General features: G+C 62.5%; 1 protein-coding gene across 1 annotated transcript; it reads right to left on the minus strand.

The window, feature by feature from the left end:
• Nucleotides 1-4,468: 4,468 nt before the first annotated feature.
• Nucleotides 4,469-8,764, minus strand: C1QTNF1 (C1q and TNF related 1). Its single transcript, XM_065415762.1, has 4 exons — nucleotides 8,685-8,764; nucleotides 6,824-6,964; nucleotides 6,308-6,456; nucleotides 4,469-5,019 (listed from the first exon to the last, which is right to left on the minus strand). The coding sequence occupies exons 1-4, from the start codon at nucleotides 8,762-8,764 to the stop codon at nucleotides 4,469-4,471; spliced, it is 921 nt and encodes a 306-aa protein (XP_065271834.1).
• Between the last annotated feature and the right edge of the window lie 11,965 nt (nucleotides 8,765-20,729).

Here is a 20,729-nt window from a genome sequence, read left to right on the forward strand (position 1 = left end):
CCCCTGAAGTCAGCGTTGCTCTCAGGTCCTCGGTGCAGCAGGGCTGGCTCATATGCTGCCAGGAAACGCATTTGCTTTAAAACAACTCTTCTTGGGACTATTTTAGGTAACACTGGGGAGACATCTGATTGGTTTGGCAAAGCTGGTGTTTGCAGCCTGCAGCCTGGCTTTCACTGGCGATGGCCCTTTAAAGACAAAGTTTTGCCCACGGAAGTCATGTTTATTTCTTCTTAATGTTCCTGGGAATGGGTCTGACACGCCTGGCCAGAAAGGGTTAAACATCCTGCAAAATAAATAATCCTCAAAAGACATGTGGGGAGATAATGTTTGTGTTTTTGTGCATTTACATATGTATGAGTAGGATGATACATATAATCAATGTACAGTGTAAATCATACAATGTAATCAACAGTCCCTGTCTATGCTGTATTCCGATAGTTCAGATATCAAAAGAACATCCTAGCTGTAGTAAGATGAGGCCCTGAAGAATGGCAGATATTCGATTGCAGGACGTAGAAGCTAAGGCAAAAGTGGACAGACTTAAGCTCCAACTCAAGAGAATAAAGGAACAACAGGAACTGTCTCATCCTGAAAAGCCAGCTCCTCTCAGCAGCAAGATGGGGATTGACTCTATCCGGTTTGTAACAGTGTCGGTAGGTTGTTTGACTCTAAGCAGTTGTCTCTGTGTAACCAAATTTACCCCAACACTGCCACCTTTTATGTAAATGCTTCAACTGTGAGCTCAGGTGAAGGTAACCCCATAACTTGTGCAGAGAATGTAAAAGTCAATGGTAAAAGCTGTTTAGGGCAAATTACAGCTTCTGACATCACTCTTGTTAAAGCAGATCTTATCAAAAAGGAAGATTATTTACCAAATCAGACTGTGAATATTGTAATCCACTATAAGTTTACTGTACATGTGCCTTTAGCCAGAATCCATCTTGAATGCAATGGTATTAAACATGAAGTTATAGCTTGTGCAAGGAAGTTAGTGCCTAAGGATCTTTTGATTGGGGATGATATTAAAGCTTTGTTCAGTCCGGTTGGCATAAATCAGTCACAGGAAAGAAATAATCTTGAACCTGTGTCTACTTGGGGCAAGGATTTGCCTATGGAGGGTTTCTCCAAATGTTTCTCTGAGAAAGATAGCTGTTTATCTGTGCCAAAAGGCAGTGCATATGTGGAAGAAATTGCTGAGTATCTGTCTGGTATCTCAGAAGTGAATCTGGCATTCGATAGGGCTCAGAGAAATGTTTCTCTAGAGCAAATTAAAGTTGGTGATCGGGTTAAAGCCCTGACTGAGGGAGGGAGGGGGGACGACAGTCTTGGTAAGTGATGAATTGTTAGCTAGTAAAGTTTGTGAAAGTAAGCCTGAAAAAGGTAGAAATTATTTGCTTAAAGCAGCTCGGTGTAGCTTGCAAATGTGACACCATCAAATTAGGCCTGAATAAAGACTGGGTGTGGCTGGGTCACTACAAAAAATAATTTTCCTTCTGTTGATACTCACCCCTTCTTGTCAACTGTTGGGAATGGGCCACATCCTAATTGAATCGGCCTCGTTAGCATTGACTCCCCAACTTGGTACGGCAACTCCCATCTTTTCATGTGCTGTGTATTTATATCTGCCTACTGTATTTTCCACTCCATGCATCTGATGAAGTGGGTTCTAGCCCATGAAAGCTTACGCCCAAATACATTTGTTAGTCTCTAAGGTGCCACAAGGACTCCTCATTGTTTTTGCTGATACAGACTAACACGGCTACCCCTCTGAAATCAGTGTAGTGAGACACTATTTGTGGAACACAACAGTTTATCTGTTGAAAGAAAAACTGTTTTCAATTGTTTGTCTGTTGCAAATAGCAGTGTGCCTAATGAAGGAGAATGTATCTCCAGGCTTTTGTCTGTGGAGCAGACAGAAAGTGCTTCTCGGTTTATGCTATTTAAGAATTTGTCAGTTGACCCAGATTTGGTTCTGGATACAACTAAGGCCCAGGAAGGGAATGTTCCTAAGTTTGTGTCTGCTAGGGAGAATGACATTGTGACCACACATGACTCCAGAGGCTTTTCCTGGAATGTTTCTCCTGACCCCATGAGGCAGACTCTAGTGTGGGTGACCTCATCCCTGCTCTGCTCCACAACGCCTCTCCCTATATTCTTCTTGGAAGGCCATCCCCGGCCAGCTGGCTGGCCCATCCCCCGTCTTCCAAGGACCCACCCAGCCCAGGACAGCAGGGCTGGCCCCTGCGCTCTGCTCAGCGGCCAAGGCCAAGCGTTGGCAGCACTGAATCCTGTGCTCAGCCAGCCACCGGCACCAGGACCTGGCTCTCAGATCGGCAAAGGAGCTCCACAAAGTGACTGGGTGCTGCAGGGCTCGGCCTGTCTGGGGTCCAGGCTGGGCACCCAGGGCTTAGCTGCCACTCTTGATAGTGTGGCTACAAACTTTCGACGCCAATGCACACCCCCTCCCTCGCTCTGCCCAGTGGGTGTGCAGTGCCCCTTGCCCTGCCACTGCGTGTGCCTGTCCCTGTACGTGTCCAGGCCCCCCCCCCAGCACCACGTATCCTTACTCCCACATGTATCTGGAGTGGCCCTGTGCCACGGCAGGGTTCAGCTCCCCGGCCATCTGTCGCCCTGTGGGACTGCTGCTGGCTGAGCCCAGATCCCACCTGCTCCCCCATGCTGCCCTCTCCTCTGAGGACCAGCCATGCTCCCAAGCTGGCCTCTGCCACCCTGCGCTTCCTGGCTTAGCTGTCACTGCGGGAGGGCTGCAGGTCGGGGGGGGGGGGGGGGGGACTTTATCCCTGTCTCCAGCCAGGTGGGAGGGAAGAGCATGTGCAATGCCCAGCTCCGAGCACTGGGTCCCTGCCCCCACACACGGGATGCCAAGGACGTGCACCTAGGGAGGGAGGTGCACAAATCTAAGCAAAGGTGTGGAGTGGGAAGGCACAAGGGCGTGTGCTGCCCCCAGAGGAGAGAGGTTCCTGCGCTCCGGGCAGGGCTGTGGGGCCAGAGTCCTGCTGCTGCTCGCTGCGGCCAGTGAGAGCTCCAGAGACGGAGGGGCCCAGTTCAGGCAGTTTGTAGGGTTCCCATGGAGGAAAGGGCGTCTTGGGGGGAGAGTCCCAGCTCAGCCAGCCAGGCCCAAGGGTCCCCTCACAGGGCCTCTGAGTGTGAGTGAAGTGGAGAAAGGAGCCCGAAGCCAAGACCCAGCGAGCAATCCAGCCCTCTCAGCATTTAATGTGATTACAGAGCAGTGCAGAGAGCCTGGGGGAGCAGCACGCTGCCCCGGCCCCGCTCTGTGTTGTACCGACAGAGATAAATGCCTGACCAGCAGAACTAACCAAGGAAGGAGGGACTAAGCCCAAGCCCATTGCAACCAGCGCTGCCAGCTGGAAACCAGCCCCCCGGCTGCGGGGGAGCAGCGACTCGAGGGCGGTGACCGTCAGCCATTGAGGAGTGCGGGGCCGGGGAGAGGGCTATTCAGCACTGTGCCCTGAATGGGGGGAGCGGCTGGGGTCTCATGGCCTCGCTGCACACCCTGGCGTGGATCCCGAGAGCCTGCACAGAGGCATGCCCTGACCGGACCCTGTGTGAGGGTGGGTGGGGAGCAGAGCCGAACGGGAAGGGGAAGCTGCAGCAGGTCAATCTGCCAGCTCCACGTTGAAGGAGGGTTTATTGGGAGCCGTATGAAGCTGCTCCCAGGCCCCACTCGCAGCCAGCAAGGCAGGTCCCTACAGCACCTGCTGCTGCTAGATGGCATCTCTGCACCCTGTAAATCCCAGGGTCCCTGTGGATGAAGCAGATGCCTCCCGGGAGCTGCCATTTCCCTGTCCCTTCCCAGCAGGGAGCCCTGCGCCTGCTTGGTGCTGAGCAACTTCTGCTTCTGGGCAAGGACACAGGCAGCACTGCGCAACCAGGGCTGCTGGCCCTTGCCCTGAGGTCATGTCAGCACCCACGTAACTGTACCAGAACGGGGCACCATTCAACTGGTGCAAAAGTGTGTGCCAGGACTCGGATTTGTTAGCCACTAGGCCAACGTGTCCAAAGCACACACCTGGGGGAGGCTCCTCGCCACAGCATCCCAATGAATACCAGCCCGTGCCGTCTGCTGCCCGAGGAAGGCCTGTTTCCCTCGCTGGAATAGCTCTTCCTATCACAAATCACGCCAGCAGGGAGGCTGGGGAAGTCCCCCCCCCAATACATCTCATCCCAGTTAGCTGAGCAAGGCATGTGGGGGGGGAGGGGCATGTCCATATGTATACAGCCACTGACGGCATTAGCGCACCGTCGTGCAATGACAGAGGACGGCCCTGGAGAGGGTCGTGCCCCAGCTGAGGACGGGGAGCAGGGAGCGGGCACAGGCATGACAGGGCTTGGCGGTCTGCGACGGATCTGCCACCAGGAAGAGGAGCGGAGCAGGAGATGGGTGATGGCCTTGGGGGAGGACTAGCCGGACAGCCCAGGCCTGGGGTCACAGCTCCCCGCTGTGCTTGATCAGGTAGCCGCTGAAGGTGACGTAGGTGTCGTACTCGTCGCTGAAGACGGCGTTCTCCCGCTCGCCCTTGAAGAGACGCACCCAGACCTCGTCCTGCTCCTGCAGCTCCAGCATGACGCTCTGACTCTGCATGATGCTCCGGTCGCTCTGCTGGGCATAGAGGATCACCACCTCGACCCCGTTCTTCACCATGTGCAGGTAGGTCTCCTTCTGGTTCCAGGTGTGCACGTTGAGCGCAAAGTAGTAGATGCCGGGCACGTAGCAGTAGAACTTGCCCGTGAACATGTTGAAGTGGTCGTAGAGGTTGACAAACTCGGTGTCGAAGAGCAGCGTCTGGTAGTAGTCGTTGCTGTGCAGAGCCTTCTTGCGGCCCACGGAGAACGCGGCGTAGTGACTTTTGCATGCCTCCCCCATGGCCCCGATGCTCCCCTTCTGGCCCTTGGGCCCCGTGTGGCCCCTGCTGCCTGCCGATCCGGCTTTGCCAAACTTTCCCTGCAGGCCTCGCTCGCCCCTGTCTCCTTTCTCACCTGGGCAAGGCAAGACGGACGTTGTTTGCACTGGAGAGGCCAGCACCATCCTTGCCCACTCAGAACAGCCAGCCGGGGCTGGATGAAGCACACAGCTGTAGTGCCAGCCCCAGGGCGTGAGCCGGGCACAGCAAAACGGGCTCCCAAGCAGAGCCGAGTGCCTGCTCATCCTCACTGCAGCGCCCCACACGTTAGAGCTCCCTGCCTGGAGGCCACCCACCTTCCAGGGCTTAGCTTGGGCTGCGTTCCCACCCGCAAGCCTCAGTGCTCTCCCCCTGCGCCCTGCCAGCCCCACGCTGCAGGGACTCCGGCTTTCCCAGCCACCAACCTTCCCTAGCTCTCCCCCGGGCATTCCTGCAGCTCCACGCATGGGCTACCAGCTCCGGCTGCCCTGCAGCATTCCCAGGGGGCCCAGTGGTTATTACCGCCTGGTGCCTTTGCTCAGATTCTGGGCTGATTCCCCCATGTACCCTCCAGGCTGTAGGACAGTGCCGGTGCCACAGTCCCCTTCCCTTCTACCGAGGGCAGCCCTGGGGCTGAGGCTGAGTCCAGTTCTGCCCACTGATGATACCGAGAGGGCCCAGGCCTGAACAAAAGGCTCCCGGAGCTGCTGCCATGTTCTTGATTACCCTGTGCTCCCAGGTCCCCTGCCCATGCCCAGACCCACGTCCTCTGCTACCCTGGTGCTCCTTGGTCGATGCCCGCACCCCCCGCTCTGCTCTGGGCAGTGACTTGGATTGGGGGTTCTAGCCTCTGGCCCCTGGCTTTAGCACAAGGAGCGTTTCCAAATCTGGCCCTTTGCAGGGGGGTGCTAAAGAAACTGAACCATGAGGTTTGTCCAAGAGCAGCAGCCCCAGTGACCAGAGTGGTGCCCAGGGAGACAAGTGACGGCAGCAGCTGGAGCCCAGCCCCACACGTGGTCCTGGGAAGACGCTCCAGGCGCAATGCTGCTCGGTGCCCTGGGAACATGGAGGCCAGGTGGCGCTTCAGGCCCCCCCGAAAAGCCGATTCCCACTGCCCAGCACTCAGGGGTGCCAGGGGCCCCAGGATGAGCTGAGAGCACCTGACACCCACTCTGCATCGCAGGCCAGCACTGGGGGCCTTGTGGACGAGGCTATGAGGGGAGGTGGAGACACAGAGCTCCGTTCTGCCCCAGCCTCTGGCCTCACACTGCCCTCTAGTCCAGACACCGCTGAGGGGAGCAGGATTTCGCCTGTCCCCATGGATCCAGGATTCTGTCCCAGGCCCCCTGCACTGTCCAGCCAGTGAGGTGGCTAGGTCCCCTTACCTTTTAGGATGGTGATGTTGATGTGGGGCAGGGGCTGGTACATGGGGTAGGCAGAGGAGTGCGTGGGGGGGTCGCAGCAGCGCACGCACTGGGAGCGGGGAGGCTGCTTGTCCAGGTTGCGATGATATTTCTCGTGGTCCCGTTCGGCCCTGGGAGGTACCAATCAAAGAGCAGCACTGAGGCCTCAGGGTGGGAGCTGGGAAAGCAGCCTCATCAACCCCTGGGACGAGGGGGCTGCCCCGGGATGCACTGAGGAGGGGAGGGGAGGGGAGCTGCTGCCCATCCCCCATGCGCCCCAGCTGGGGAGTACCCCACCGCCCTTTCCCTGGCCCTCCCCCGGGAGCAGGCGTTTCCAAGCCGCGTGCTCAGCTCCTCCCCTAGTGACTGCAGGCCGGGGGGATGCCTCTTGTCCCACCCGGGGCAGGGTCTCCTTCAGCTCAGGCCATGTGCTGGCTGTTCTGTGAGGCAAACGAGCCCCCTGAAGCCCCGTCCGAGTTGGCGCCCCCTGCCCCTAACCTGGCAGCGTGGCGGTGGGACGGTGCCCGCGTTGCCTCTCCCTGCTCCTCCTCGGGGTGGCTGGGCTGGCTCAGCGTGGAGTCGGGCAGCAGCAGGCAGGCCAGCAGCAGGAAGCTCAGTGCCCAGGGCCCCTCCATCCTGCTGGGGGAAAGGCCAGTGGGGAGGTCAGCCCCTGCCAGGCGCTCTGGGCAGGCCCCAGCCCAGTGGTGGGTTTGTCCCGGAGATGGACACGCAGTGCACCCCACGGGGCCATGGACTGGGTGTGGGGAGCGGCAGCCTGCAGAGCTGTGGGGAAGGGGATGGCGGGGCTGGACTGCCTTGGCCCCACCTTGGGTTGCCAATTTTGTTTGGACGTATTCCTGGAGATTTAATCCCATGACATAATCTTTAATTAAAGATTAATCTTTAATTCCTGGAGACTCCAGGCCAATCCTGGAGGGTTGGCAACCATAGCCTCATCCCCACCTCTGCAGCACCAAGGAGCCGCTGAGAAATGGGTCAGAAGGTCTGTGGCAGGCCCAGCTTGGAGAGGCTGCAGGGCCCTTCCTGGCCCCAGTGCCCCCCCCCCCCCCGCCCTGCGGGCCTAAGGGATGCCCTAGGCTGGGCTGGGCAAGTTGCCAGGGCCTGTGAGCCTGGTACAGGCCCTGGCCGTGCAGCGCCGAGGGGCAGTGCAGGTGTAACCACTGGTCTCTTTGCTTGTCCTTCCTGCAGTGGGTTTGGGCCGGGCTAGAGCCCCATGGGGGAGGGGCGCAGCCTCCCTTCACCCCACCCCGTCACTGCCCCAGGAGCAGCGAGCGGGCTCTGGTGAGCCCCAGGGAGCACATGCCCTGCACGGCCCAGGCCCAGGCCCAGCCCCGGGGCAAGGTGCAGGAGTGCCTGGGGCCCCGGCTGGGCTGCCGGCATTGCTGCTGGTTGCAGTGGCTGCTGATGGGAATGCCACCGGGGCTGCACATGAGCCCGGCCAGGAGGGGGCTGACAGCTGGTGCTGGGTGGGGCAGTAAGGGATTGGCAGCGTGCCCGCCTGGAGGGAGAGGCGCCGGGAAGCCTGCTACCTGGGGGCAATCCAGACCCCGGGACGGGAAGCAGCCTGGCAGTGAGCCGCACCGGGCAGGGGAGATGGTGGAAGCTCCATCACGTGGACCGGGCATTAGGGAGGCATCACATTGGGCAAGGGGTCCAGTAGGCCGCTCCCACCTCTGGCTCCTCAGAGCTTCTAGCAGGTCAGAGCCAGGGACCACATCCTGAGCTGCTGCCCACTGCATAGGGGGAGGGGGGAAGAGAGACCCTGCCGGCCCCACCCAGCAGCCCTAGCTCCTGTTTCTCCAATTAATTCAAATCCACATCAGCCTTTCAGCAGCTCTAGGTTCTGTCTCCCCTTCCCCAGCGCTGGCCTGGGTCTCTGCACGCCCAGGAATGGCCACGGTGCCGGCCTTGCACAAAACATTCCTGGCCACAGCAGGCCCTGGGCGGCTGCTCCAGCTGGATCCTTCCTTCCTTCCAGCCAGCCCTGCCCCACAGGTGCCAGAGGCCTGGCCACAAACCTCCCTCCCACCCTCCAACAGCCTCAACCCCGTTCGCCCCCAGTCCCAGCTGTACTGGGACTGGCAGCAGTGAGTCATCGGGCCCAGCACCCCGCGCCAAACGCCGCTGGCTGACCCGGGTGGGCCTGCTACAGCTTCACGCAAGTGCCTGGAGCCCTGGGCTAGGCGGGGGCTGCTCCGGCAGAGCCAAACATGAGGCTCCCTGGGACAGCGCCGCTCGCCTGCCAGCTGAGGGGAAATCGAGCAGGGGGGGGCAGATGCTGTGTCAGTTTGTCCCCCCCCGCCCGTGCCTGAGCATTCAGCGCTGGGCAGGGAGTTACCTGGGGTGGGAGAAGGTGGGGCTAACACTGGAGCCAGATCCTGCAGTGCTTAGCCAAGCCTTCCTCGGGCTGCTGCCCATTGGCGTCGGGAGGGAGGACTGCGGAACCCCTGGCCACCGCGCTCACACTTCGCCTGCTGACTGGAAAAATAATCAGCAGATAATGGCGTCTCTGGGGATGAATGTGAAGATTTGTAGCCTGCAGAGGTAACCGAACGACTGGGCAGAGGTGTCGGGTCACTAGCGCTGGCTGTCAGGCAGAGCCCATACGCTCGGCACACTTCCCCCAGTGACAGCCTGGACTCTCTCCGGTAGGGCCAGGACTTCCCGGCGTAACACGAACCCGTCCCGACCTCCCCAGGGACTCACTAGCACCAGCGCCCGCCCCAGACACGGGTCCCACCAGCCGCCTGCCTGAGCAGCTCCAAGGGCCCAGGAGAGGGCAGAGCTGGGGTGGGGGGCGCGTCTCTCATTGGGCACCTCCCCCCAAGCCCCTCCCCTGGGCAGTGGCCATATGGGCAGCAGCACCATGGTACCGCAGGGCTGGCTGGGCGCTCAGGAGCAGCATCTCCCCAGCTCAGCCCCTTTTTTCTCCTCCCAGCCCCCCAGTACTGGGCTCGGAGAGGAGGCTTCTTGCTAGCACCTGCCTCTCTGCTGCCACCAAGCCCTGCAGAGGCTCACGGGACTGCTTGGCCCCTTCTGGCCCCAGAGGCCAGGCCCCCAGCAGGGAAAAAAAAACCCTAATGGGAAAGGGGGAAAGGGAAGGCCAATGGGGCAGGCAGGAGGGGAGTTCATTGGGAGAGTGTCTGGAGCAGTGGGGGGGGGGATTAATGGATGGGGAGAGGGGCTCTCCTTCTCGGAGGGGTATGCACCTCTGCCTGTTGAGGTGCACGTTCTGCAGAATGGGAGCTCTGTCCCCTAGCTGGGGGGCACTTCAGCCCTCCCTGCAGAGTGGGGTGGCCACCTATGCAAGCAGCTCCCACAAGCAGTGCAGATCTGTGCACTCAGCCCCTGTCAGCTCAGCCGAAGCTCTCCCCCCACCCTCCACCCCCAATCTGGTACCCAGTGTCGCTTACACCTGGCAGCGTGGGCGAGAAGGGGCACATTGCACGGTCAGTGCCAGGCAGGAAACAAACATCTCTAGCACCAGGGCACACGCAGGCCCCTCTCCCCACCGTACACAAAAGGGGCAGCGGCAAAGGGGCCAGCTGCCACCCTGGGATCAGAAGCCGGTGGCCCAGCTGGCAGCCAGCACTCAGCAGGAGCCTGCCCAGTGTCTCTTTTCAGGAAGAGTTTTAAGGAACCAAAGTCTTCTGGCAATCAAGAGCCCAGCTGGGAGCCAGCAGCCAAAGGAGACGGGCTCTTGGAGCTTGGGACTGTGTGCTCAGCGAGGGGCCGGGCCAAGGATAATATTTGCATTCGCCCATGGCACCACGCTCCTCGCTGGGCAGCCGCTCTCCCTCGCGCTGATCCCGCTCAGCCCCTTTTGAGTCACGGCAGAGTCCAGACGACGCCGAGGAGAGGGGCGGAGCCCTCGGCATCTCCTGGCCTGCAGCAGCTCTGCTGGTACACAGGGACCCCCAGGGTGCATGGACAGGGCCCTCGGCAGACACGCAGGCGCAGCTGGGGTAGTAGGAGCCAAGGCTTTTCAGGGGGACGTGCCTGAGAAGCCAGACAGGTGTCCTGGAGAGCACTGCTGCAGCTACAGGCCTCGCGCTGGACATCACGGCTAGCCCGGGGACAGCGGGGGAGGAGGTGGCGCAGGGCACTGCCTAGGTATTGCTAGCTAAAGCTGCTCCAATCCAGGGTGCTGCAGCACCTTCCCCCCCAGGGCCTGATCCAGAGAGGTGCTGAGTGCCCACAGCTCCCCTTGGCCTGGTGCCGCTGGAGACAGGTTAAGGCACAGGCATGACCGGCCTGGCCACCTGGAGTCAAGTGGTTATGGCAGAATTTGCTTTTGCTTTTAAAGACAGGCTCCGAATAGGGACACTTGGGTGCACGGGACACATGGGCAGCGTGAGCACTCGGCCACATCAGGGCAGCTGCAAATTCCTCTGCTCTCTGCTTTGTGGCGGGAGTTCAAGGGCAGAATATTTGGTTTATGAGTCATGTTAATTACAGCGGAGAGCAGCCCAGAGGGGAGGGGGAACAGAGGTGGGGAGGGATGGGCTGGGGATGGCGCGGGAGTCACTGAAGGGAAACCCCAGCCCACATGTACTCTTGGCAAAGGGTTCCATCCCCTCACTCATCCCCCGGGTGCCTGCCCCGCCTTCTGAAGGAGGGTGTGGGGGAGGCTGGGTGTCCCCTACCTGCGGCACAGCAGGGACAAGGTGCCCTCGCCAGTGCTCTCAGCTGCTGAGCGAGGGCAGAGGGCACAGACTGAGAATCTCAGGGAAACCCCATGATCTGAGCTCAGCCAGGCACCAACCCCCCTCCCCTGCCTAGGAGCCTTACACACTACAGACAGTGACCTGAGTGCACACACTCCGTGGGCAAAGGCTGTGCCCTCCCATCACCCTCGCAGGATGCACAGGGGGGTTGGAGCTGGGGTGCCTCATGCTCTCTTCCCTGCTCCCCAGCCTCTCCCCACTGGCCTGCCCCTTCCTTCTCCTCTCTCAGGGACAGAGACACAGAGCAAATCAGCTGGAGAATTTCAGAGAGAGAGAGAATTCCAGAGGAGAACCTGCCGGCCCCCTGGGAAGCAGTGATGCCCTGACAGGCCTGGTTTCCTTAACCCTATGCTGCCCTTTGACTGTGTGCTTGGGCGTGTGAGCATGTGCCAGTGTACTCATGCATGCATGAGAGTTTTTGTCTAAGTGTGCATGCACATGGATGAGCGTGCGAGGGTGCCTGAGTGCGTGCAGAGACGTATACACTGTGACTCTGGAAGTCTGTCTCTTTCTCTGCTGTATAATAAGCCAGGGAAAAGAGGCTTCCAGTTGTTAGGCGTTTCCCGCTGGAACCCAAAGCAGACCCAGTCTGAGAAAACCCATCTCCTGGGGTCTGCTCAGCTGCGCTGACAAACCCTAACCAGGAAATTCCCACTGAGACAAAGCAGTTCGTTTCCCAGGCCATCCTGGGGCAGGAAAAGGAGGCAAGCACTTGCTCACACTCACCACCTCGCACAGCTACACACACAGGCAGACACATGCATACGGAATGCACAGGCACAGACACACACGCTTGCACTCTTACTACCCGGACTTTGTTTTTTCCTGTCCAGGCTGGAAGCTCTCCAGGAGAGGCCGGGAATATGTAAATTCACTTCCTGAGAAAGCCTCAAGCCTGTAAGGCAAAACATCCTGAAATAAACTCTAGGCAGCATTAAGGACCAGGCTGAACTGAGCACAAATCCCAGCGAGTGAGAGGAGGAGGGGCCCAGGCAAGGCCTGGTAGGCATGGGGCAGGGGAGCTGGAGGCGGGCAGCTGGACTGTGTGCCCACCCCGCTTCCCCTGTCCTTGGGGTTTCCAGGGTGCAAGGACATGATGCAGACACAGGCCTTCCCTGGCTTCTTGTGACAAAGCCAGGAAACGAGATCCTCTTACCCAGCAAACACTGCAATGGGCATGGGACCAAGCAAGCAAATCACTCCCCTGCCCCCCAGAGACATGCCAGGCTGTGCCAGGGCAGTGGCACATCACTGGAGCTGTTGGCACTGCCTGTCCTTAAGGGCCTTTGCCCCAGATGCCTGGTGGAAGGACCGAGTAGGCTGGGGCACCTTTGTTGTTGACACCAGCCCTGCCGCGGGGAAGGGTGCAGGCTGCTGTGGGAGCACAGAGCTGAGCAGAGCTGCTCCGAGCCGTGCTGGGGAACGCGGAGGTGTCCCAGACGGAGCAGCAGGGAACAGCAGGAGATCTGTCAAACTCTGAACAGTCATTTCCCAGCCTAGGCTCCAGGGCCCAGAGCTCCCCTGGGAGTGCGGGCTTAGGACCAAGCCGAGGGCTGCATGTGCTCCCTGCTGCTGGTGAACTCATGTAGTGGGGGATCCGGGTGCCATGATCCCAGGTGAGCTCCGGCTGATGCCCTGGGTGCTGCCTTTGTTTGGCCATTTGAACAGGGGCAGCCCCTGGCATCCCTGATGCCCCCAGCACAAACACCCAGCGCCTTGCCAGCCCGCCCACCTGCCCTCACACGTACTTGTGGCAGGTTTGACGCCTCGGTGGCTGGAGCCCAAGGTGCTGGCCGTGCTGGAATTGTTTCTCTCGCCCTCTCTCGGTGCGTTTCGCCTCCCTTTGAGCTGCCACTTCCACCCCCTACTGGGGTGCAGGGAGGAGGGAAGTGGGGGGCCTGGCCCAAGGCAGCTCTGCTCCCTGCCCCTCTAGCGCAGCCTCTGCTCCTCCTACGGCCCGAGCGGAAACGCACTCTCTCCAGCGTAAAGGGGAGAGGGAAGAAAAGGGACAAACCCAGCAAAGCAGCCCTCCCCTGCCAGATGTGAGCTGCGGCAGAGAGCAGGGCCTGTGTTAACCATGTGTGCGCCCAGCACTGCCGCCCGCTCTGCCCAGGACAATGATGGTAGGTTTAACGTGCCAGGACAGAACTCCAGATGTCTGAGGCTGGAGCCAAGGGGGAGGCACCAGCCTCCAAGTGGCTCAGCTCAGCAGAATGACAAGCCCAAATCCCCTGCAGTGCCACAAGGCTCTCGGCCAAGCCCCCAGGCGTGTCTCAGACTGGAACGGTGCCGGGCAGCCCAGGAGCTGGGGAGGTTATTTGTACAGGTACAGCCAGAGCCTGTGCCAGCTGGGCACAGAAATCCAGGGCCATCACCTGAGTGCTGCGCCAGAGCCCGTGTTGGGCTGGCTGCAGACTGCCGCCCGGCCTGGGGCTGCTGGAGGATGCTGAGGCTGCAGGGAGGCCTGCTGGGGCGCAGCTGAGACAGCTGCATTGGTGCGTGCAGGAGGGGAGGTCGCAGGCTGCTCACCCCACAGGGAGCACAGCCTGTGCCCCTCGGGATGTGAGGAGAGGGCTGGGCTTTTCCAGGGCACTTGGCAGTAGGGTTCCCCAATCCTCATGGGTGTATGGCACCACGGCTCTCAGCTCCATATGGGGAGTGAGTGTCAGGGCAGGGGGCCCAGGCTTTACTGGTCTAACCCCCTGTTCCGCCCACCAGCTGGGACTCTGGGTTCTCCCCAGGAGAGGAAGGCTCCAGCCCCAGAAGCAGGGTTGGCCCATGTCCTCTAGTCCTGTCCAGCCCATCCCTGGGCCCAGGGCAGGCCCATCCCCTAGCGTCTGTTCTCTAGGGTTGGTTTAACGAGAGCAGCAGCTGCTTGGGCCCAAGCCCTGGCCTGGGAGCAGCATCTGTCCCTCATTGTCTCTGTACCTGGTTGCACTCTCCAGTCCTCCCTGGCCTCCAGCTGCTGGGCGAGTGCAGGGGGAGCAGCCGGGAAAGCTAGCGCCGGGCTGTGCTCACACCCTTGCCTGGGTAATTCCTTAACCCCTGCGAATGCCAAGAAAAAGCAGCTGGGAGTGGGGAGGAGCCAGCGGGCTGGGATTCTGTCCCACACGTGTGGTCTTGTCCTGCTGGTCCCAGGGGCCTGAGCAGCCAGCTGCAGCCCAGGCACTCAGCAGGATCAGTGTTGCCCAGGGCAGGGGCTGCTCCATTGCTGAGTGGGAGAAGGATCCCAGCTAGCCAGGACAGAAGGGAAACCGGCTTCTCTTGCTCGCTCATCCCTGTGCTGGCAGAGCAGGCTGCACAGCGGGGAATGAGCCCCCCTCAAAAAGCAGCAGGAGTCCCAGCATGCCTCTGCTGGGGGGGCGGCAGGGCTGAGACCTCGAGCCAGTCTGCAAGAGCTTGAGAGCCAAATGTCGTGCAGGGAGAAATGCAGCCAGCACACTCCTGCAAGAGGCTATCTGGGACACTAACGCTCCCCCACCCCGTCTCTGCTGATACCAGCCCAGCAAGCCTGGCTCGTTCCCCTCCTTGCCCTCTGCTGAGCTAAGGGCCCCGGCTTGCTGGGCTTCCTGGGATCAGAACATCACATGGGAGACTTGAGACTCTGCCAAAGGAGATGCTCCTCCAGGTCAGGATCCTGGACCCCCCTCCCTCCCCAAATGGTTTTTGGGTTTAATTCCCACATGATTTGCCTTGTGCAGAAGAGAAGTGGGTCCTGGAGCCCATCCCTGGTGAGGGTGAGTTCCCTGCCTGCCCCACTCCCCCCCCTTTCCCCCCTCACGTCCCCAGCGCTACCTTCCCCCTCCCCGTGCTGGCATTTCACCATGGTTAAAGCTGGGTCTAACAGTGCCCTGCACAGCCTGCCTTTTGTAGGTGGTGCCAGCCTGGCCTGCCACACTGGCCCCACAACAGATTTTCTCAACCTTCCTCTGAAGCACTGGGTGCCAGCTGCTGCCAGAGACAGGGCACGGGACTGGATGGGACCTTGGTGTGTTCTGGCCATTCCCGTGTTCCTGGCTCTCTCCCCTCATCCTTGGCTACCGAGTGAGAGCCCAGTGAGATGTGCAGGGCAGACGGTGCTCAGGTGCTGTGCCCCTGAGGCTGGTCTGGAGCAGGCTGACACAGCAGGCCGCTGAGTGGAACTGCCACTCCTAGACTCCAATCAGGGTGGCCACCTCTGAGCGCCAAGCAAGTGGGCAGATCCTGAGCCCATCACACCGCACGGCAGAGCCCGTGGGCTGAGCGCTCTGCAGCCCTCCCGGGACAGAACCCCCGTGATCCTGGGGCAGCCGGCGACCCTACGCAGGGCTGGGGCCTGGGTGATTATCGTGTGCTGAGGCCTGCAGCGCCCGATGTCTGAGCAGCGTGTGCCGCCCATCACCGTGGCGTCGGGGCGCCAGGTCACACTCAGGACGGGATTCCCCCCACGGTGCTGGTGGGGGGCGATGGGGGTGTCTGGGCACAGCAGGGGCGCCTGAGGGGGCCAGGCCCTGGGGAGGGCCGGGGTCCTGGGTGCTGAGCCGCACGGTGGTACTTTCACGGGGGGGGGAAGGGGGGAGGGCAGCGCCCCCCCCCCGCAAACAGCCCCACGGGCGGGGCCCTGCAGGGGGCGGAGCCTGAACCGCCCGGACTACATCCCCCAGCGGCCTCCGGGGTGCCTGCGCAGGGGGTGCCGGGAGCTGTAGTGCGGCGCGCGGAGCATGCCGGGAGCTGGAGTCCCCGGGCCCGCGGCTGCGCGCTGCGACGCGTTATTCTTCCCCCCTCCCCCGCCCCCTCCCGGCCGGAGCGGCGCGTCGCGAGAGGCCCCGAGCAGCCGGCGGCCGGCGCCGCGGGGAGGAGCCCGGGTGAGCGGGGCCGTGACCGCCGGGGGCTCTTCGCCCCGCCCCCGTGCGTTGGGGGGGTGGGCTTACCCCCCCCCCCCCGCGTGCAGAGCTGGGGATGGGACCCAGGCGTCCTGCCCCCCCCCGTCCCCCGCCTGCAGAGCTGGGGATGGGACCCAGGCGTCCTGCCCCTCCCCCCGCCTGCAGAGCTGGGGATGGGACCCAGGCGTCCTGTGCCCCCCCCCCCGCCTGCAGAGCTGGGGATGGGACCCAGGCGTCCTGCCCCCCCCCCCCGCCTGCAGAGCTGGGGATGGGACCCAGGCGTCCTGCCCCCCCCCCCCCCCCGCCTGCAGAGCTGGGGATGGGACCCAGGCGTCCTGCCCCCCCCCCCCCCCGCCTGCAGAGCTGGGGATGGGACCCAGGCGTCCTGGCTCCGGCCCTGTGCCCTCCCCTGTCTCGCGCTTGCTCTGGTTTCTTTCGTGGGGTGGTTGGTGCTGGGAGACTCGGGGGGCCCCATTGCACCCGGTCCCTGCGGGCTGCCTGGCCCGGAGAGTGCGCGGGAGGGGGAGGGGAGAGCGCCCCGCGGGTCTCCTTGGGGTCATTGCCCCAGGGATGTTCGTTCTCCCCCGCTGGCCTGGCCACCAAATGCCCAGACCCCTTGGCTGCTGGAGTCGGGGTCTGTCCCCGGAGTCCTGCCCTGGGCCTGAGCCTCCCTTCCGTGTCCTCTGCACCTACCTGCAGCGTGTGTAGGGGGCGTGAGGGGCAGGGCGGGGGGGCAGGGGCTGTGGGTCAGGACTGAGGGGCACTGGCAGAGCTCGGGGGGGTCAGGGCTGGGGGGCAGGGGCTGTGGGTCGGGACTGAGGGGCACTGGCAGAGTTGGTGGGGGCAGGGCTGGGGTGGCAGGGGCTGTGGGTCAGGACTGAGGGGCACTGGCAGAGCTGGGGGGGCAGGGCTGTGGGTCAGGACTGAGGGGCACTGGCAGAGTTGGTGGGGGCAGGGGCTGTGGGTCAGGACTGAGGGGCACTGGCAGAGTTGGTGGGGGCAGGGCTGGGGTGGCAGGGGCTGTGGGTCAGGACTGAGGGGCACTGGCAGAGTTGGTGGGGGCAGGGCTGGGGTGGCAGGGGCTGTGGGTCAGGACTGAGGGGCACTGGCAGAGCTGGGGGGGGCAGGGCTGTAGTAGCCGGGGCTGTGGGTCAGGACTGAGGGGCACTGGCAGAGCTGGGGGAGGAGCAGGGCTGGGGTGGCAGGGGCTGTGGGTCGGGACTGAGGGGCACTGGCAGAGTTGGTGGGGGCAGGGCTGGGGTGGCAGGGGCTGTGGGTCAGGACTGAGGGGCACTGGCAGAGCTGGTGGGGGCGGGGGCTGTGGGTCAGGACTGAGGGGCACGGGCCGAGCTGTGCACATGTGGGGAGAAGCTGGGGGCAGGTTGGAGGTGCTCGGGTAGAGTTGTACGGAGGAGGTGGTACTGTGCCTCCTTGCGGCTTGCGGTCTCACTGTCTTTGGTTCTGTCCCTGGCTTTCGTGGGTGTTAAAATCTCCCCCCCCTTCCTCCCACTGGGTGCTCCCTAATCCCTAGCCAGCCCCACACGATCTACAGGGGGAGTCTCGTGGGGGGAGCCGCAGTGTCTGTGCTTGTGCCCCTGCTCTGTGCCCCGAGGCCCTCCGCTCCAGTGCAGCTCTGCGCTCCAGAGCGAGCAGACAATGCCTCCCCCAGTCCTCCGTCCCGCTGGCTCAATGAGGCCTCTCTTCATGCCCTGGGCAGCCTGCTGAAGGCACGCAGGAGTCCTGGCTGCTCTGGGGACTTGGCCAGCATCCCTTCCCTAGGCAGCCGGGCTGTCTGGGGAGCTTCCCAGGAGAGCAGCTAGCGGCTGTTAACCCAGGGGGGCTGGGGAGTTGGGGGATGGCACTGGATCCACCCCCTCCCCGGAGAGCTTCTCTTACGGCATCTTGATTGCCAGGTTCTCGTGCCAGCCTGCTAGAGGTTTGCCCCTTACAGGGCATCGCTGGCCTGGGGTCTGCAGGGCCATGTGCTGGACGCGGGCGCTCAGCCGTCGCTCCCGGCCATGGGGTGCCCTGGTGTCATGGGGGTCAGTGTGCTGCTCGGTTACAAGGGCGTCTCCCTGTTTCCAGGCTAGCCGAGCTCAGGCCCTGGGTGACTAGAGCCTGGCTCTGCTAGCAGGCCCGGCTGAAGGAGCGGCCTCCTTGGCAGGACAGCCCCTCCCTGGGGCACGGCTGGCTAGGGAAGGCAGATGGCTGCACCCCCCACCCCCCATTGGGCCCTGGGACAGCTGCAGCCCCCCATTCTCCCAAATAAAGGCTGTTTCTACCTCAGAAGTCCTAGAGTAGCTAGGAAAGGACTGGGAGGCGAAGGCACCAATGCACCAGAGCAGGTTTGGCAGTCTGGCTTGTCAAGTTGGGGCTCTCCTGGCCTGGCTCCGCCCTTGTCATTAACTAGTGAGTCCCTGCCCCCAGGCTGGTAGGCCGGCAAAGTGACTTCCCCAAGGCCTCCCTGGGCCAGCCGCCTCCCAGTCCGCAGGCACGCTGCAGGCACACGGGTGAGCAGGCCGGGCGGAGACTGGCCTCTTGGCTAGGCCGGGGAGAGGAGGGAAAGGGCTGCTGTGTCTTTAAGAAGACGTGGTTGGCTAGGGCTAGATCCCTTGAGCTGGCTGCCGTTTCCTGGATCCTGCTCAGGGAGGGGCCGAGCACTCCTAGCCGCTTGTTCCGGCACCTGTTGCACAGCTCAGCAGGGGGCCGCGGCAGAGCACAGGGGCTGGGCCTGCTCCCCGGACCCTGCCCAGCCGGCTGCTCGCCCCAGGAGGGGCGGCCAGGCTCCAGGAAGGCAAGTGTCTCCTGAGACAAAGGCCGTTCCTGCTGGCTGTGGGGCAGGATCCCCTGGACTGTTGGAGTGGCCTGGGAATCTTCGTCCTCATCTGGGGTGTGTGTGATCTGACTGCTCAGAGCAGGTGACTTGGAGTCAGGGCTCCTGGGGCCCGTCCCCGGCTCTGGAAGGGGGTGGGGGGGTGACCAGGGCTCCCGGGGCCCATCCCCAGCTCTGGAAGTGGGCGGGGGGGAGACCAGGGCTCCTGGGTCCCGTCCCCGGCTCTGGAAGGAGGGGGGGGGACCAGGGCTCCCAGGGGCCCGACCCCAGCTGTTACGAATTTGCTTTATTGCTTTATGCCCTTATCCAGAGAACTTGGCCTTTCTTCGCACTGTTAGGCCAGGGGTTGTGCTGCCCCCCTGCAGGGCTGGGAGCCCCCGGAGGTCAGTTCCGGGGAAGGGCTGAGCATACAGCCGGGCTGGCTGCTGCTCTCCTTCCCACACCCGTTGGGGGGCTCTCCTGTGCTGCTGCCGCTGTTTCCCCGCTTCCTGCCCCACATCCCTGTAACTCCCGGGGCAGTGGGCCCCCTTCCCCAGCTGTGCTGTGCCTGGGGGAGGAGCTGGGATTTCTGGGCATGCTGTGTGCAGCTCTGTGGTCGCTGGCATTCACCCTTCAGACCCTCTCGTCCAAGGCAGCACCGCGGCTCGGGGCGCCAGGACGCAGCTGCCTGCCTCACTGCCAGTGCGGGAGTCAGAGCTGAGCCGGCAGCTGTGGGGCCCCTCGCTCTCTGGGAGCTGATAGAGGGGCCATTTCGGGACCCTAGGCAGAGCCAGGGGGCTGGGCCCGGCCCCCACCACAGCCCTGCTGGGCTTCACTACACTGCCGTGGGGCTCGTGCAGGATTGGGCCGGGGGAGAGCGGCTGGTGCTTGGGCTCTGCCATGTGGTGAGCTGCTGAGGCTGCAAGGGGAGTGGGGCCTGGGGCTCTCGTCTTTCTTCTGCTTCCCTTGTCTGGTGCAGACGCCATAGGGCAGGGGGCGTCAGGCCCTCTCCTGCCACCCCAGGGAACCCCGATCCCCGCCCCCTGTACCTGCAGCGTTGTCAGGGCAGAACTGGTGACGCTGCGGGACCCTGGGGTCCGGCTGCAGGGCAGTGTGTGATGGGCCGTGGGGATGGCATGGTGCCAGGTGTGGGTCAGGGGGCTTCTAGTGCCTGGCAGGGATGCTGCCAGAGCTGGTCCCCCCAGCTCTCGCACGCGATGGGTGGGCACCAGTAGCTGGCTGGGTGTGCGCCAGGTGGTGGTTAAATCACGTGGGGATGTTACGGAGGAGCCGTGACTGGGAGTCAGGACTCCTGGGTTCCGTGGCTGCGTGAACTTCACTGGGCGTCTCCCCGTTGTGGGCCGCGGTGCACTGGGGGTCGCGCTTTCCTGCAGAGCTGTGGGGTTTGCTGTTTACGATCCGCAGGGCAGTGCCCGTGGCCAGGGAGGCCATGCCTGTTACAGTTGGGGCGATCCCTTGGCAGGGGCACTCAGGGCCTGGCAGGGCCCTGGCCGTCCCGCTCAGAGACGCGGGGTCGATTCTCCTTTGTTCCCGATGCTCCCGCACTTTCCATCTCTCCCAGCCGGAGCAGTGGAGCTGCTGGGGGAGAGAGGAGCAGGGGATGCTTGTTTCCAGCCAGTCTTGGCCCCGCCTCCCCCTCAGCGAGCTACAGGAACTCCCCGATGGGGCACCCCATCTTCTGGGCCCTCTCGGGGGCTTCCCACTTACCTGTCAGTTGAACCCAGGTCTGCCCGCAGAGCAGGGCACACCAGCGGCTCCATTGTCCTGAGGCTATGATGAGCGCGTGCCGGGGGCAGGGATGTCAGCAGACAGGCCCACCCCATGGGTGCTGCTGGTGGCAGAGCGGAGCCCGGGGTCCTGCTAGCTACCCTGGGACAAGAGCACAGCCCCACCCAGCTCTGGCCCTGTCTCACCCTGTCGCTTCGCTTGCTCGGTGCCAGGTTCTGCTGCCCCCCAGACTG

Source organism: Emys orbicularis, chromosome 13, assembly GCF_028017835.1.
Source record: "Emys orbicularis isolate rEmyOrb1 chromosome 13, rEmyOrb1.hap1, whole genome shotgun sequence".
In the NCBI taxonomy this organism is placed as follows: domain Eukaryota; kingdom Metazoa; phylum Chordata; order Testudines; family Emydidae; genus Emys; species Emys orbicularis.